Source organism: Leptonychotes weddellii, chromosome 6 (assembly GCF_054177405.1).
Source record: "Leptonychotes weddellii isolate Sample4059 chromosome 6, ASM5417740v2, whole genome shotgun sequence".
NCBI classification, from domain to species: domain Eukaryota; kingdom Metazoa; phylum Chordata; class Mammalia; order Carnivora; family Phocidae; genus Leptonychotes; species Leptonychotes weddellii.
Genome location: NC_138374.1, coordinates 133832064 through 133845669, shown reverse-complemented (window position 1 = coordinate 133845669; position 13606 = coordinate 133832064). Strand labels below are relative to the sequence as shown.

The following is a 13606-nucleotide window of genomic DNA, read 5'->3' as shown; positions in this document are numbered from 1 at the left end:
TGATCCCTGGGATTGAGCCCTGCATCAGGCTCCCTACTCAGAGGGAAGCCTGTTTCTCCCTCTCCCATTCCCCCTGTTTGTGTTCCCTCTCTAGCTGTGTCTCTCTCTGTCAAATAAATGAATAGAATCTTAAAAAAAAAAGTCGCATGCTCTACCAACTGAGCCAGCCAGGTACCCCAGATTTTTATTTTAAAAATATTGATTGAGCCCTTACTTTGTGCTAGGCCTTACAGTATTACATTTTAGAAATATAGCAGTGAACAAAATAGACACATGGTCTCTGCCTTGAGCTTCTTGTCTTTCAAGACAAACAATTAACAAAGTGTGATGTATCATTAACATAGGGAAGTATGCTAAGGACTAGAGGTCTTCTGCCTGCATTTGAGTAAGGGCAGCTCTGCATTGACCATTTTTGTATTTTGAGATTCCAAGTCAAGATTTTCTTTGTAAATTTTCTCCACTACTACAGAAAGCTTGAAAATTCTTGCCATATATTTAATCTGAGTTTCATTCTGAAAGCCTATTATGTGAGTGAGTGAATGAAGAGACACTGCATATATAGTTATAACCCTGTAAGCATTACTATCCTCCTTTTATACATGAGAAAATAGTTACTCTCCAAAATCTTTTTCCCCCAACTGTATTGAGGAGTAATTGACAAATATAATTGTATATATTTAAAGTGATGATTCAATATGCATGTATGTGTATATATCATAAACATATATGCATGATGATTATAAATACATATACATTGTGGAATGATTACCAAGATGAAGATAATTAACACATGCTTCATATAGTTGACTCACATTGTTAATTCTTTTTTTGTGTGTGTGAATGCTTAAGATCTACTCTCAGCAACTTTCAAATATACAATACCATATTACTAACTATAGTTACCATGTTCTACATTAGGTCCTCAGAATTTATTCTTTTTATTAGAAACTCTGCACCCTTTGACCTATATTTCTCCATTGTTCCCTCACCCCATCTACAAAGTCTTGTGACAATTAAATAGAAAGCCTCATTCCAAATCTCTGTACTCTGTACCACCCCACAGTGCCCACACCCAAAAGTGAAGAAATTTTTATTTCCCCTAGAAGAGCAGTCTCTAGTGAGATATTACAAAGCTTTGCCTTAGCTTTCTCCAATATGTAATTTTTTAAAAAATATATTTTATTTATTTATTTACTTGAGAAAGAGTACAGGACGGGGAGGGAGAGAGACAAAGAGGGACAAGCAGACTTGGTGCGAAGCATGCACTTGATCCCACCACCAGGAGACCAAGACCTGAGCAGAAACCAAGAGTTGGACCCCCAACCAACTGAGGCCCCCAGGCACCCCCCAATATGTAATGCTTTAAAGAAAGTAATATAGCATTCTAATAAAAGACAAAAACTACATTATCATTCTAATGAACACAAAGCATTTAGAAAAAATCCAACATCCATTCATGATAAAAACCCTCAACACCAAGATAGAAAGGAACTTTCTTAACCTTATGAAGAGCATGTACAATAGAGCTTACAGCTAATATCATACTTAACGAAAAAAGATGATGCTTTCCCCCCTAAAACCAGAATAAGACAGGGATCTGTGCTCTCAAAACTTTTATTCAACATTGTACTGGAAGTTACAGCCATTAGAAATTAAGATATAGCATGCTTATAATTAAGACACAGCTTTGTAGGGGCGCCTGGGTGGCTCAGTTGGTTAAGCGACTGCCTTCGGCTCAGGTCATGATCCTGGAGTCCCTGGATCGAGTCCCTGGATCGAGTCCCGCATCGAGTCCCGCATCGGGCTCCCTGCTCGGCGGGGAGCCTGCTTCTCCCTCTCCCACTCCCCCCTGCTTGTGTTCCCTCTCTCGCTGTGTTTTTCTCTGTCAAATAAATAAATAAAATCTTTAAAAAAAAAAAAAAGACACAGCTTTGTAGATGGACTATAGAAATTGATGATTAATAGAATATGATCCAAAATTACTGCCACAGGCTGAAAGATTAACGGAGTAAACACGAAATATAAATTAAAGCCAAAATTAATGTGTTCAGGCTGAAAAAGCAACAGGAAGATACAAAATTCTGCAAAAGCATTACCGAGTACCTACTGCGTGCCATGCACTAGAATGCACTAGAATCCTCACTAGGTGATTTGATTCCAGACCAAAAAAAATGTCTAGGCTAGACTAAGGCAAAATTTCCTGCGATCCCTAAACTCCTTTGACACTTATAAAGAATTCTCTAATTCGACTCTGTTAATTCTTCAGGATCGAGGCTGTCTAGTATACTTTGATTTTCCATGGTTTCCAATAATTAGCAAAAGTTTAATGCCCTTCTATTGGATGACTGCTTTGCTTCCGCTACCTGAGCCAAACCACACAGAAGCTAAGGAACGTTATTTACACATGTGAACAGCGCATTTCAGAAAGACAGTGCCCGTCACGGTGCCTGGAACAGCCTGAAAATCTAACAATTCTCCCAAGTTTGGGAAGGCGTCCGAGTTTTCTGAGATTACTTCTCTGAGCATGAGCGGAAGTCACCCTTTGGGCAGTCTGCGGTTTTTTCAAATGATAAGGAGCAATCAGCTTCATTCTGCTTTTCCCGTTGCGCCCACAAGCAAGTGACCAGGTGGCAAATTTGTCTTCGTTACAAGAAAATAAAGACCGCACTCACAGAAGTCCTAAAGCAGCCCAACACCCCATCTTCCCATAGTAAAGATGGCGGCCCCCTGAGTATAGACTACAGGCAGTACTACTTCCGCGTTTTTCTTGCGCCCTCGTCCAACATGGCGGACGAGGCCACCCGGCGGGTGGTGTCCGAGATCCCGGTATTGAAGACTAACGCCGGACCTCGAGATCGTGAGTTGTGGGTGCAGCGACTCAAAGAGGAGTATCAGTCTCTTATCCGGGTTAGTTGTGCTTCTGCGGCCGACCGCGTCGCAGAAGGGTTGCGGGTAATCAGGTGTTCTTAGGAATAGGCTCCGTGTGGAAGCCGCTTCCGGTTATAAAATTTAACTCCCAGATTCATAGAAGCTGGACGATTGTGGGGCTGGGGGAATTTAGTGAGGTATGTGGGGAGGAGGCAAAAGAAACTCTGTTTAGGTGCCCCATTGGGGCCAAAGCAGCAGTTATTTTAGGGATACGCCCTCCCGGAAGGTGACGTGTCCCTCTGGCTCCAGGTGTTTGCTCTCCTGGATGTAGGGGAGGTGGTCAAAAGGAATTCCTGGGGCTCTAAGTCCCAGTCGCTTCTCTCTGTTCCCTCTTTTACTCTTCCTGAGGGAGGAACACACGCTAGGGCTTAAAATTCAAGTAAGCATTAGTTGCAGAGGGTTGAGGAGTTAAGCTCACGTTAGGAGTGAACCATCTTCTCAGCAAATCTCCCTTCTGTGGAAAGAGAAGACAGTTTATCTTCCTTGCAGTGGTCTCTGCCTGTTTCAAAGGCCAGCAGCTCTCCTGACACACGTATTTATTTTCACTAAAACAAACAAACATATTTGTACACGTAGCACCTAGGGACGGGATCCAAATCCGAATAAGGTGGAGCCTACTGAGATAGATGGAAACAAACCATTATAATAACATTAAGGGGAAGGAAAGGGAGAGATTGCTAGAATGTTTTGAGAGCAGAAGGTGAGACACCTAATCCACCTTGGGTCTGGTTGGGGAAGGCTTAATAGAAGAGGCAGTGCTTGAGCTGAACCTCAAAGGGTAAACATAAGTCAGCCTGATAAACATGAGGATGAGAGAGGGATGTTCACGGCAAAAGGAACAGCATGAGCCAAAGCATGGAAGTTACAAACAAATGGCATGATGTGTATAAAGAAACATAAGTTCAGAGTTGCTAAAGCATCAAGTGTATGACAGGGAGTGATAGACAAGGCTTGAGAGATAGGCTTGAGTACTTGAATTTTATCTCGGAGGCACTTTGAAGTATTTTAAGCTGAAGAGTAACCTGCTCAGATTGGATTTAGACCAATCACAGTGAGTAGAGAGGAAAATAGAACTGAAAGAGATAAGATTGAAGGCAGAAAACAAATTAGGAGGCTGTCATTAATCCAGGCGAAATAAAGGTGATGACCTAAACTGGATAGTTTTAGAGAAGATAGAGAGAAGGGGTAGATTTGAAGAACCTTCAGACACCGTGAAGGATTGGTGGAGAGGAGAGGAGAGGGAGCGTCAAGGATGATTCCCACGGTTTGGCTTGCATTACTGAGTGAATGCTAATACTGTCATCTGAGATTGATGCAGTGGAGAAATGGTCTGAAGAACGGGGCGGGGAATGCTGAGTTTGAGGTACCTGTGAAATGAAGTTAGAAATCTCAGTATATAGGGCGCCTGGGTGGCTCAGTTGGTTAAGCGACTGCCTTCGGCTCAGGTCATGATCCTGGAGTCCTGGGATCGAGTCCCACATCGGGCTCCCTGCTCGGTGGGGAGTCTGCTTCTCCCTCTGACCCTCCTCCCTATCATGCTCTCTGTCTCTCATTCTCTCTCTCGCAAATAAATAAAATCTTTAAAAAAAAAAAAAAAGAAATCTCAGTATATAATTGGATATGGAGTCCAAAGCTCTGAGAAATGGTCTGGATTAAAATAAAGATTTGGAAATCAACACCATGTGGGTACTAGTCAAAACCAGGACTATATGAGATCCTCCAGGGAAGGAGTGTACCATAAAATGAGTTGTGGGCTGAGGGCAGACACTATCAGAAGTGGGACGAGAACCCAGACAATGTCATCAAGCATTTTGTCCTTGCTAAACTGAGTGGGACCCAACTGTTCTATTCTCTGCTCTGAGCAAGTCTCCTGCTTACCAGTGTAACTTTGTCTTCAGCTTTGCTTATGTCAGAAAAGCTGGGTACATACTAAGAGAGAAAGTAATCGCATGCTTTTCTTTTGAGGGAAGAGGGACTGCCTTTGGCCTCAACTTTCCTCTCAAAGACCTCATTCTCTGCTTTTAGTATGTGGAGAACAACAAGAATGCAGACAACGATTGGTTCCGACTGGAGTCCAACAAGGAAGGGACTCGGTAGGCAGACCCTCTTGGGAGTTTTGGGGGTGGGAATCTTACGTGGCTTGAGCATTTTAATGTCCCAAAGCCCACTGCCGGGCCTTCCCTGCCTCCTGTTAGCTGTCTCCACTCCCACAGCTCCAGAGTTTCCCAATTCCCATCCCATGAGTCTCCCAGAAGAACGGGCAGATTGAACTGAGGTTTGGTCTTTGTTATAGGTGGTTTGGAAAATGCTGGTACATCCATGACCTGCTCAAATATGAGTTTGACATTGAGTTTGACGTGAGTATGATGGAATGGGAAGTATGGAGGTTAGTGGAAGGGGAGGGATTAGGTGATTGTTAACAAGCTAACCTTTCTTGGAGGGACCAAAGAAAACTTTTAAAAGGGGAGGGAAATGCTGAGGTTTGAAGCAAGCATAGATTACAGCTACTCATCTCCATATCCACAATCCCGGTGTGTACATGCTTCTTGGGGGGTTGGCGTCGTCAAACATTTCAGTTCAACCAAGAAATGGGTATTGATTAGATTAGTTCATTTCTATCCTGCTATCCTGCTTCTGTTTCATTAAGGCCTTGTAATTTCTCCAGATTCCTATCACATATCCTACTACTGCTCCAGAAATTGCAGTCCCTGGACTGGATGGAAAAACAGCAAAGATGTACAGGTGGGACTCAATAGGAGATGGGAAAAGGACAAAGAGGACTTAGGAGAGAACTCTGGGACAGGAATTTTCCCAGAGTCAGCTTGCCTCAAGGGCTTCTAGGCCTCCCTCTGCCAAGTCTGGGCAAAGTACTTAACTAACCTTGTGCTCAGTTCTGATCACTAGTAGTTATATTGTGCTTCCCAGAGGCCACTATGCTTTATGGTAAACTTTGCTTGTCAACACCTTCTTCCTCTTGTCCCTCTCTTAGGGGTGGCAAAATATGCCTAACTGATCACTTTAAGCCTTTGTGGGCCAGGAATGTGCCCAAGTTTGGACTAGCTCATCTTATGGCTCTGGGGGTAAGTTTGGGGTACTTGATATATAAGGGAAGGGGGAGGAATTAGGCACGGAGCGATATAAGAAAAGTAACTGAGAATAAACAAGGAATGACAAGTGTTTTCCTTGGGCATGTTCCCATAGAATCTCTCTGGGAAGGAGCTTCTGATGGAGCAAGAGGCATCGACTGTGTGGTAGTAATCTCACAGGGTCTCCCTTGTATTGCAGCTGGGTCCATGGCTGGCAGTGGAAATCCCCGATCTGATTCAGAAGGGCGTGATTCAGCATAAAGAGAAATGCAACCAATGAAGGATCAAGCCACTGAGGCAGGACAGAGGGACCTTTGATAGGCTACGTTCCTGCTTTCTGTGCATCACTCTTACTCATCCAACTGCTTCCTCCCATACCCCTTCACCCATAATTGTTACTAAGTAGCTGCATCAGGCATTGCTGAAAAAAAGAAACAACAGCATTGCTACTGAATTTCTAAGGCTACACAGGGAGGGGAAAGACTGGGCCTTTGGGGAACCAAAAGGCAATTTGTATCCCTTTCCCAGGTGGAGCAATGTGAGATCCAGGAAGGATGGGAGTGCTGAAAGTGGGTGCATAGTCTTTTTGGTTTCTGGAGATAACTCATCAATAAAAGCTGCTTCCTCTGGTGGCCCGCGGTTCTCATTGGTGGCTGTGAAGAGAGCGTGAGCAGGCTAAGACCCAAAGCACGGTACAACTACATTAGTTTGGGAGGGAGGGGAAAATGGAGGAGGATGCTGTGGTCAGGAGCTGGGAAATGAAAGGAAATCTTGGACTGCTCTCCCTCCTGCTGAGATCTGCTTGCAGAGATCTGCTTGTGTCCTTTAGCGGGGTGCCTACTGCTTTGGTCTGCAAGATGCTTGAAGAATGGTTTTGCCGGACCAGCATTCCCCGCCCTCCAGGGATCTTCCCATCCCTATGTGCAGTGCTGGATGCTTCTCCACTGGTCTGCGGGCTGGACCCAGGCATTGCAGCGTCCCACACTCGCACCCCTGCTCCCTGGGAAGGATCTGTGCTGCAGTCCTGGGGGCCATACTACGATTATCAGATCTACATCCCTATGTTTTGGAGCGATGGTTTTAAAACAATTCAGGGCAAATCTGGGAACCGGCGGTCCTAAAGTTGGCTGCGTTTCCATGGTGGCGGCGGCGGAGCCAAGGGGCGGGTTCACGCAAGCGCCGAGGAAGCAGGTGGGTGGATTCCGAGTGGGGATGCGCAGGCGCTGTGAGAGGCGGTGAAGCCGGTGGCCGGTGGCCGGGCGGGACCAACAAAGATGGCGGCGGCCCCTGCGGCGGGAGAGATCTGGGCAACAGCTGCGGCTAAAGCTGCAGCCCGGCCCTCGGGGGGGCTGCACGGGGGTAGTAGGGGGTGGCCCTGAGCTGGGGCTTGGCCCCGGCTGGCCTCCCCCGCCGCCTCACCGGGGGACAGGTACGGGCCGGGGCGCTATGGCGTGGGGGGGGGGCCGCGGGAAGACTGCTCCGGACCCGAGAGGACGCCCTCCACAAAGGCAGGGCGCGGGGGGCCCAGCAGGCCTGGGGGAACTGGGCTGGAGGGACAGCATCCATGGACCGCAGGGAATACGCCGCTGGACCCCGTAGCCAATCAGCGGCCTCGGCCTTTCTGCCCTCGAGGGGGGCGGACCCGGCTGAAGCCCTGCTGTGGTGGGAGAGGTGCGGAGATTAGGGTCGGGAAGTCGTTCTTCCTCCCTCCCCGCCGCTGCCCCTGAGCCCCGACACCTCGTTGGAGCTCAGGGGTGGGGGAGGGAGTGATTCGCAAATCACTCATTTAGTCTGCTTCATTTGCAGCCCAGAGGGACAGGGGTTTGAGGGTGGAATGCTGTCTTTTGGGTTGTTTTCCTGACATCCACACCCTCATTTGTCCAGAAATTCTGAGTGACCCAGGGCACATCCCACTTGATTAGCCAGGTGTGGGGGCTCTTGTCATGAGCGGTTAGATTATAAAGACAGCCGAGATAGAGACTATCATTGGCTTTTCAGTAAAGCTGTATTCTGCAGGAAGGGCGTGAGGAATTTAGAAAGAATCAAAGCAGTGGGCTGCTATCATTCATTCATTTACTCAATGGATACTAAGTATTTACTTTGTGTCAAACACTATGCTAGGCACTGGGGATACAATGACTGATATGATAGACACAGTTCCTGCCCTCAGTGTATGTAAAAGCTAGTGTGGTAATGTAGGTTGCCATCTCCCTCCACATTCAAATGCTGACCCTCTCTTCTCCTCCCAGGTCCAGCCTGTGGTGTCCACAATGCCCCAGGCCTCTGAGCACCGCCTGGGCCGGACCCGAGAGCCACCTGTTAATGTCCAGCCCCGAGTGGGATCCAAGCTACCATTTGCCCCGAGGGCCCGAAGCAAGGAACGCCGAAACCCAGCCCCTGGGCCGAACCCCATGTTAAGACCTCTGCCTCCCCGGCCAGGTCCCCCTGAGGAACGGCTCAAGAAACTGGAGCTGGGACGGGGACGGACCTCAGGCCCTCGTCCCAGAGGACCCCTTCGGGCAGATCATGGAGTTCCCCTGCCTGGCTCACCACCCCCAACTGTGGCTCTGCCTCTCCCTTCCAGGACCAACCTAGCTCGTTCCAAGTCTGTGAGCAGTGGGGACTTGCGTCCTATGGGGATTGCCTTGGGAGGGCATCGTGGTACTGGAGAGCTAGGGGCTGCACTGAGCCGCTTGGCGCTAAGGCCTGAGCCTCCCACTCTGAGACGTAGCGCCTCTCTCCGCCGCCTCGGGGGCTTTCCTGGTCCCCCCACCTTGCTCAGTATACGGACGGAGCCCCCTACTTCCCATGGCTCCTTCCACGTCATATCTGCCCGGCCCTCTGAGTCTTTCTACTCCGATGACAAAATGGTGAGGACTTGCCAGCACACGTGGCCTTTCATGCCCATGTTCCTCTATGCCTCCAGCTTTCTTGCCATCACGTGGCTTTCTTTTCCCTCTTTTCCCCAAGTTCCTTTCTCAATCCCTCATTACAGCAGCTTGGACTCTCCACTCCCTTACTTAAGTACCCTTGAGCTTCATAGACCTTTTTCAGGTTTTCTGTGACTCCCCAGCATGGTGTGCCATTTCAGTCTCCAGGGAATTAACCCAACCATTTGGAATTCTTCTCCGGGTCCCCAGGCCCTTACTCTCCCTTGCTTCACCTTCTCTCCTAGGATGCTGCCTAGGCCTAATTAATCTCTGGAGCTGAAGAGGGGCGGGCTCAGAACATCTGAGTTAGTGTGGTTGTCCATTTCCCGAGCTAAGTGAGCTAGGTTTGATTGCCGTTGGAGCCATCAGGAGAGGGCTCAGGAAGGGGCCACGGGGGCGGGAGGGGGCTTTGGGAGAAGCAGGGTGGGTGTGGGGAGCAGCTGGGCAGCCATGCCAGTGCTTGGGGAGCTGCCCCAGGAGCTGCAGCGCCGGCTGGCTGGGCAGAGGAGTAGGTGGGGAACAGGTGGGACAGCCCTGGCCGAGTCCGTGGTACACTCAGCCGTGATGGGCTTACTGCTCATGGCCTGTGAGGTAGGGAGCCCCCAAGACCCTGTGAGGGAAAGAGGGTGGAGTTTGGGGGTGAGGTTCAGGGGTGGGAAAGCTGTGGGCAGCATGCTGTTGAAAGGTTAAAGTGCCAGGTGGGATACATGGGAACCTGCCGACTCACCTCTGACCTTCCAGGCTCATCACACACTGCTTCTGGGCTCTGGTCATGTTGGCCTCCGAAATCTGGGGAACACGGTGAGAGCCACTCTCTTGCCCTTCGTTGCTAACAGGAATGTGGAATGGGGCTGGGGGAGGGGCGCTGACTTGGGGAAGGTGGGGAGGGTGGGGAAGGAGAGCACTGAAGCTCTCCTAGGCTTCCTGGTCCTGCTCTGTAGAAATAATGGCCGTGTCTCTCCTGCTCCCCAGTGCTTCCTGAACGCAGTGCTACAGTGTTTGAGCAGCACTCGGCCTCTTCGGGACTTCTGTCTGCGAAGGGACTTCCGGCAAGAGGTGCCTGGAGGGGGCCGAGCCCAAGAGCTCACTGAAGGTGCGGCAACCACTCCTGCTCCACCTCTCCAGTCCCCTCCCCAACTTCTGGGTCCATGTGCCGGTCATGGCGGCCCCAACCCTTAAATCTGGCGGTTGTGTTGTTTTTTGCTGGTGCCTGCTTCCCTAGAGATTGTTTTCCGCCCTCTGAGCCTGCTTGGGCTTGCCTCTTCCAGTCATGAACCTCTGTTTCCCCACACCCACCCCAACAGCCTTTGCAGATGTGATTGGTGCCCTGTGGCACCCTGACTCCTGTGAAGCTGTGAATCCTACTCGATTCCGAGCTGTCTTCCAGAAATATGTTCCCTCCTTCTCTGGATACAGGTGGGAGAGCTAGAGGGTATGAGATTTCTCTCTGGCCATATGTGGGGGTTGGGCCAAGCCGGGGCCCTGGTAGCGCTGTTCGGAGCCTTCAGGTGTTCTTCATCCAGGAAGTGGGGACCGATGTCTGAGCAGGAGATAGTGTCTTTGGATTCGGGGATGGGGGTGGGGGAGGTGTCAGTTGCCTCTGTTTCTGGCTGTAGCCAGCAGGATGCCCAAGAGTTCCTGAAGCTCCTCATGGAGCGGCTACACCTCGAAATCAACCGACGAGGCCGCCGGGCTCCGCCGATCCTGGCCAGCAGTCCAGCACCCTCTCAACCACGCCGTGGAGGAGTGCTGCTGGAGGAACCTGAGTTGAGGTGAGGTCACTCTCCCTGGCAGTTTCTCAGCAGCATGCACCCTTCACAGAATGAGGATGGGAAAGGCTCAGTCCAGGGAAAGGCTCAACCTAGAAAATGGTTTGAGAAGCAGCGCAGAAGGAGGAGGAAGGAGGCCGAGGGGTGGGGATGGAGGCCGAGGCTAGGGTAGGGATGTCCTTGGGCTGAGGGAGAGGGGATAGCTAATTCACAGCCAGGCACATAAAGAGTTTAAAGCTCGGGGAAGTCAGCTATTCTTCTCTTGTCCCTTTCTTTTCCTCTCACCTTGGATTTCCCCCAAAAGTCTTCTGAAGCGTTACTCCTTTGACACTTCTCTGAAATGTCGAGAAAGAGCTGGGGTATGGGTGGGGTGCAGGACTGTGTGGGTCATTTCCGTGGTGCTGGGGTGCCCAGTGATCCCCCATCTCATGGGTGCTCCCTACTTCCCTTGATCTGCGGTAGTGATGACGACCGAGCCAACCTAATGTGGAAACGCTACCTGGAGCGAGAAGACAGCAAGATTGTGGGTACGGAGTGGGCAAAGCTGCGTGGGATGATTGGTGTGTGTGGGGGTGCGGGCTTGGGAGAAGAATTGACACTGTGAAGGGGTGTGGGGACAAGACTAGACAATGAAAGTGTGGACGGACAGGGGTGAGGGGACAAGACTAGACGATGAAAGTGTGGACGGACAGGGGTGAGGGGTTTGTTAGTGCTGGCGTTGGGAAAGGAAGGGACGGGCAGAGGGGTGGGAAGAGACGGGGACCCAAGGAATCTCAGGCGCCCCACAGTGACTGTTTCTCCTGCCTCTTCGCTTCTATCTAGACCTGTTTGTGGGCCAGTTGAAAAGTTGTCTCAAGTGCCAGGCCTGTGGGTATCGCTCCACGACCTTCGAGGTTTTTTGTGACCTGTCCCTGCCCATCCCCAAGGTGGGATTCCAGAGGATTCCAGGGGTGGATGGGACATGGGTTCTGTGACCCATCCCTACCCACCCCCAGAGCGTGGGAGGGAGCCCTGTGGGTCTCTGGAGTAGAACTGAAGCCTGGATTGATTGAGAAGACTCGGAGAAGGAAATGCAGAACATGCTGACCTTTCATTCCCATTCCCCCCCCCCCAGAAAGGATTTGCTGGGGGCAAGGTGTCTCTGCGGGATTGTTTCAGCCTTTTCACCAAGGAAGAAGAGCTAGAGTCAGAGAATGCTCCAGTATGTGAAGTTTCACAAGGGATACAGTAAGGGTGGGAGACCTGGGGAGGCGGGGGACTATGGGTAAAAGGGGTTGCATGATGCTTTGGTATGGGGGAATAATACTTGTATGTCTGGGCTTGTGTTGGAGTCTCAGATATGTCCTAATAATCCTCAGGCCAAGGGAAGTAGCCCGGAGGATACAGAAGTCACGGGGAGCATAGTGAATTTGTATGTGAGTCAGGGGTCAGAAAAGCCAGTCGAGGTGAGGAGTGCATTAACATGACATTATCTGACATTTATTCAGGTGTGTGACCGATGTCGGCAGAAAACACGAAGTACCAAAAAGTTGACAGTACAAAGATTCCCCCGAATTCTCGTGCTCCGTATCCTAATCCTCAAATTCTTACTTCTCCTATCCGTTTTACCCCCCACCCCCACCCACCGCATGTTCCGTGTCTGCAGAGGCTGGACATTTGGGAATTGAACTTTCCTACCACACTCCCAGGGTGTGTTCCCGGAGGGGAGAGTGGACACCATTCACGACCTCTGCCCCCTTCAAAGGCCCTCTGCCCCCCAAATGCTCCTTAACTGGGGCTTAGATCTTAATCGGTTTTCCGCCTCTCGAGGCTCTATCAAGAAAAGTTCAGTAGGTGTGGATTTCCCGCTGCAGCGACTGAGCCTAGGGGACTTTGCCAGTGACAAAGCCGGTGAGTCTGGAAGGGAAGGGCCTGCTGAGCTCCTCTGAAGGGGAGGGAGAGTGGGCGCGGGCACAGCTCTGACGGTAGAATTCGATGGCCTCTAACCCCCCAGGAAGCCCCGTCTATCAGCTGTATGCCCTCTGCAACCACTCGGGCAGCGTCCACTATGGCCACTACACAGCCCTGTGCCGGTGCCAGACTGGTTGGCATGTGTACAATGACTCTCGGTGAGAACAGCCTCCCACGCCGTTCCTGCCCCGCTCCTGCCCCGCTCCTGCCCCGCTCCTGCCCCGCTCCTGCCCCGCTCCTGCCCCGCTCCTGCCCCGCTCCCGCTGCAGCGCGCACGCGCGCACACACTTTTCTCTAATACGAGGCGGCCCCGCCCCCGGAGAGCAGAGTGCTCTCCCAGCTGCTGGGAGGTTGATCCGGTGGGGAGGAGGGGGTGTACGGGAGTGACCCCAGCCCCCACCCCATCTGCCTTCTTCCCAGTGTCTCCCCTGTCAGTGAAAACCAGGTGGCGTCCAGTGAGGGCTACGTGCTGTTCTACCAACTGATGCAGGAGCCACCCCGGTGCCTGTGACACCCCCTTTAAGCCCTGGCACCTGTGAAACCCGTTTAACACCCTTAAGCCCCAGGCTCCCCATTTACCTCAGAGACGTCTATTTTTGTGTCTTTTTAATCGGGGAGGGGGGAGGCGGTGGTTGTAGCTCCCATTATTTTTTTTATTAAAAAGTACCCTTCCACCTGGAGGCTCCCTTGTCTCCCAGCCCCATGTACAGAGCTCCCCAGGCCCCTGCCCGTGTACAGCCCCCAGCCCCTCTACAATCTCACTTTTTGTGAATAAATTTATTAAGAAAAAGTGATGTCCTTATTTCTATTTGTGCTTAGGGGGTGGATACAGAACTGGGCCGAATTGGGAGTGCTCCTCGGACCCAGTTCCCTCTCTGAACAGATGGGGGTGCTCTCGGAGCCGGGTGGAGGTGGGGGTGCCGGACGCGGACACGCGGGTGCG

General features: G+C 50.8%; 2 protein-coding genes across 4 annotated transcripts; both read left to right on the top strand.

Moving 5' to 3' along the window:
• Positions 1-2749: 2749 nt before the first annotated feature.
• On the top strand, positions 2750-6646 carry UFC1 (ubiquitin-fold modifier conjugating enzyme 1). The gene is made up of 6 exons (XM_006747389.3): positions 2750-2907; positions 4954-5021; positions 5222-5285; positions 5594-5670; positions 5918-6008; positions 6214-6646. Exons 1-6 carry the CDS (start codon positions 2785-2787, stop codon positions 6292-6294), a joined length of 504 nt encoding a protein of 167 aa, XP_006747452.1. The 5' UTR covers positions 2750-2784; the 3' UTR covers positions 6295-6646.
• Positions 6546-13457, top strand: USP21 (ubiquitin specific peptidase 21). Of its 3 annotated transcripts, none has more exons than XM_081825283.1 (13): positions 6546-6680; positions 8264-8884; positions 9686-9745; positions 9917-10037; positions 10249-10360; positions 10561-10716; positions 11176-11240; positions 11536-11639; positions 11828-11914; positions 12201-12279; positions 12496-12603; positions 12707-12821; positions 13084-13457. In XM_081825283.1, exons 2-13 carry the CDS (start codon positions 8285-8287, stop codon positions 13172-13174), a joined length of 1698 nt encoding a protein of 565 aa, XP_081681409.1. In that variant the 5' UTR covers positions 6546-6680; positions 8264-8284; the 3' UTR covers positions 13175-13457. The 3 variants fall into 3 exon arrangements, with proteins under 3 accessions (XP_081681409.1, XP_006747453.1, XP_081681410.1); XM_006747390.3 differs by lacking the exon at positions 6546-6680 and adding an exon at positions 6712-7443; XM_081825284.1 differs by lacking the exon at positions 6546-6680 and adding an exon at positions 6713-7443 and having other exon boundaries at positions 8264-8623.
• The last annotated feature ends 149 nt before the right edge of the window (positions 13458-13606 follow it).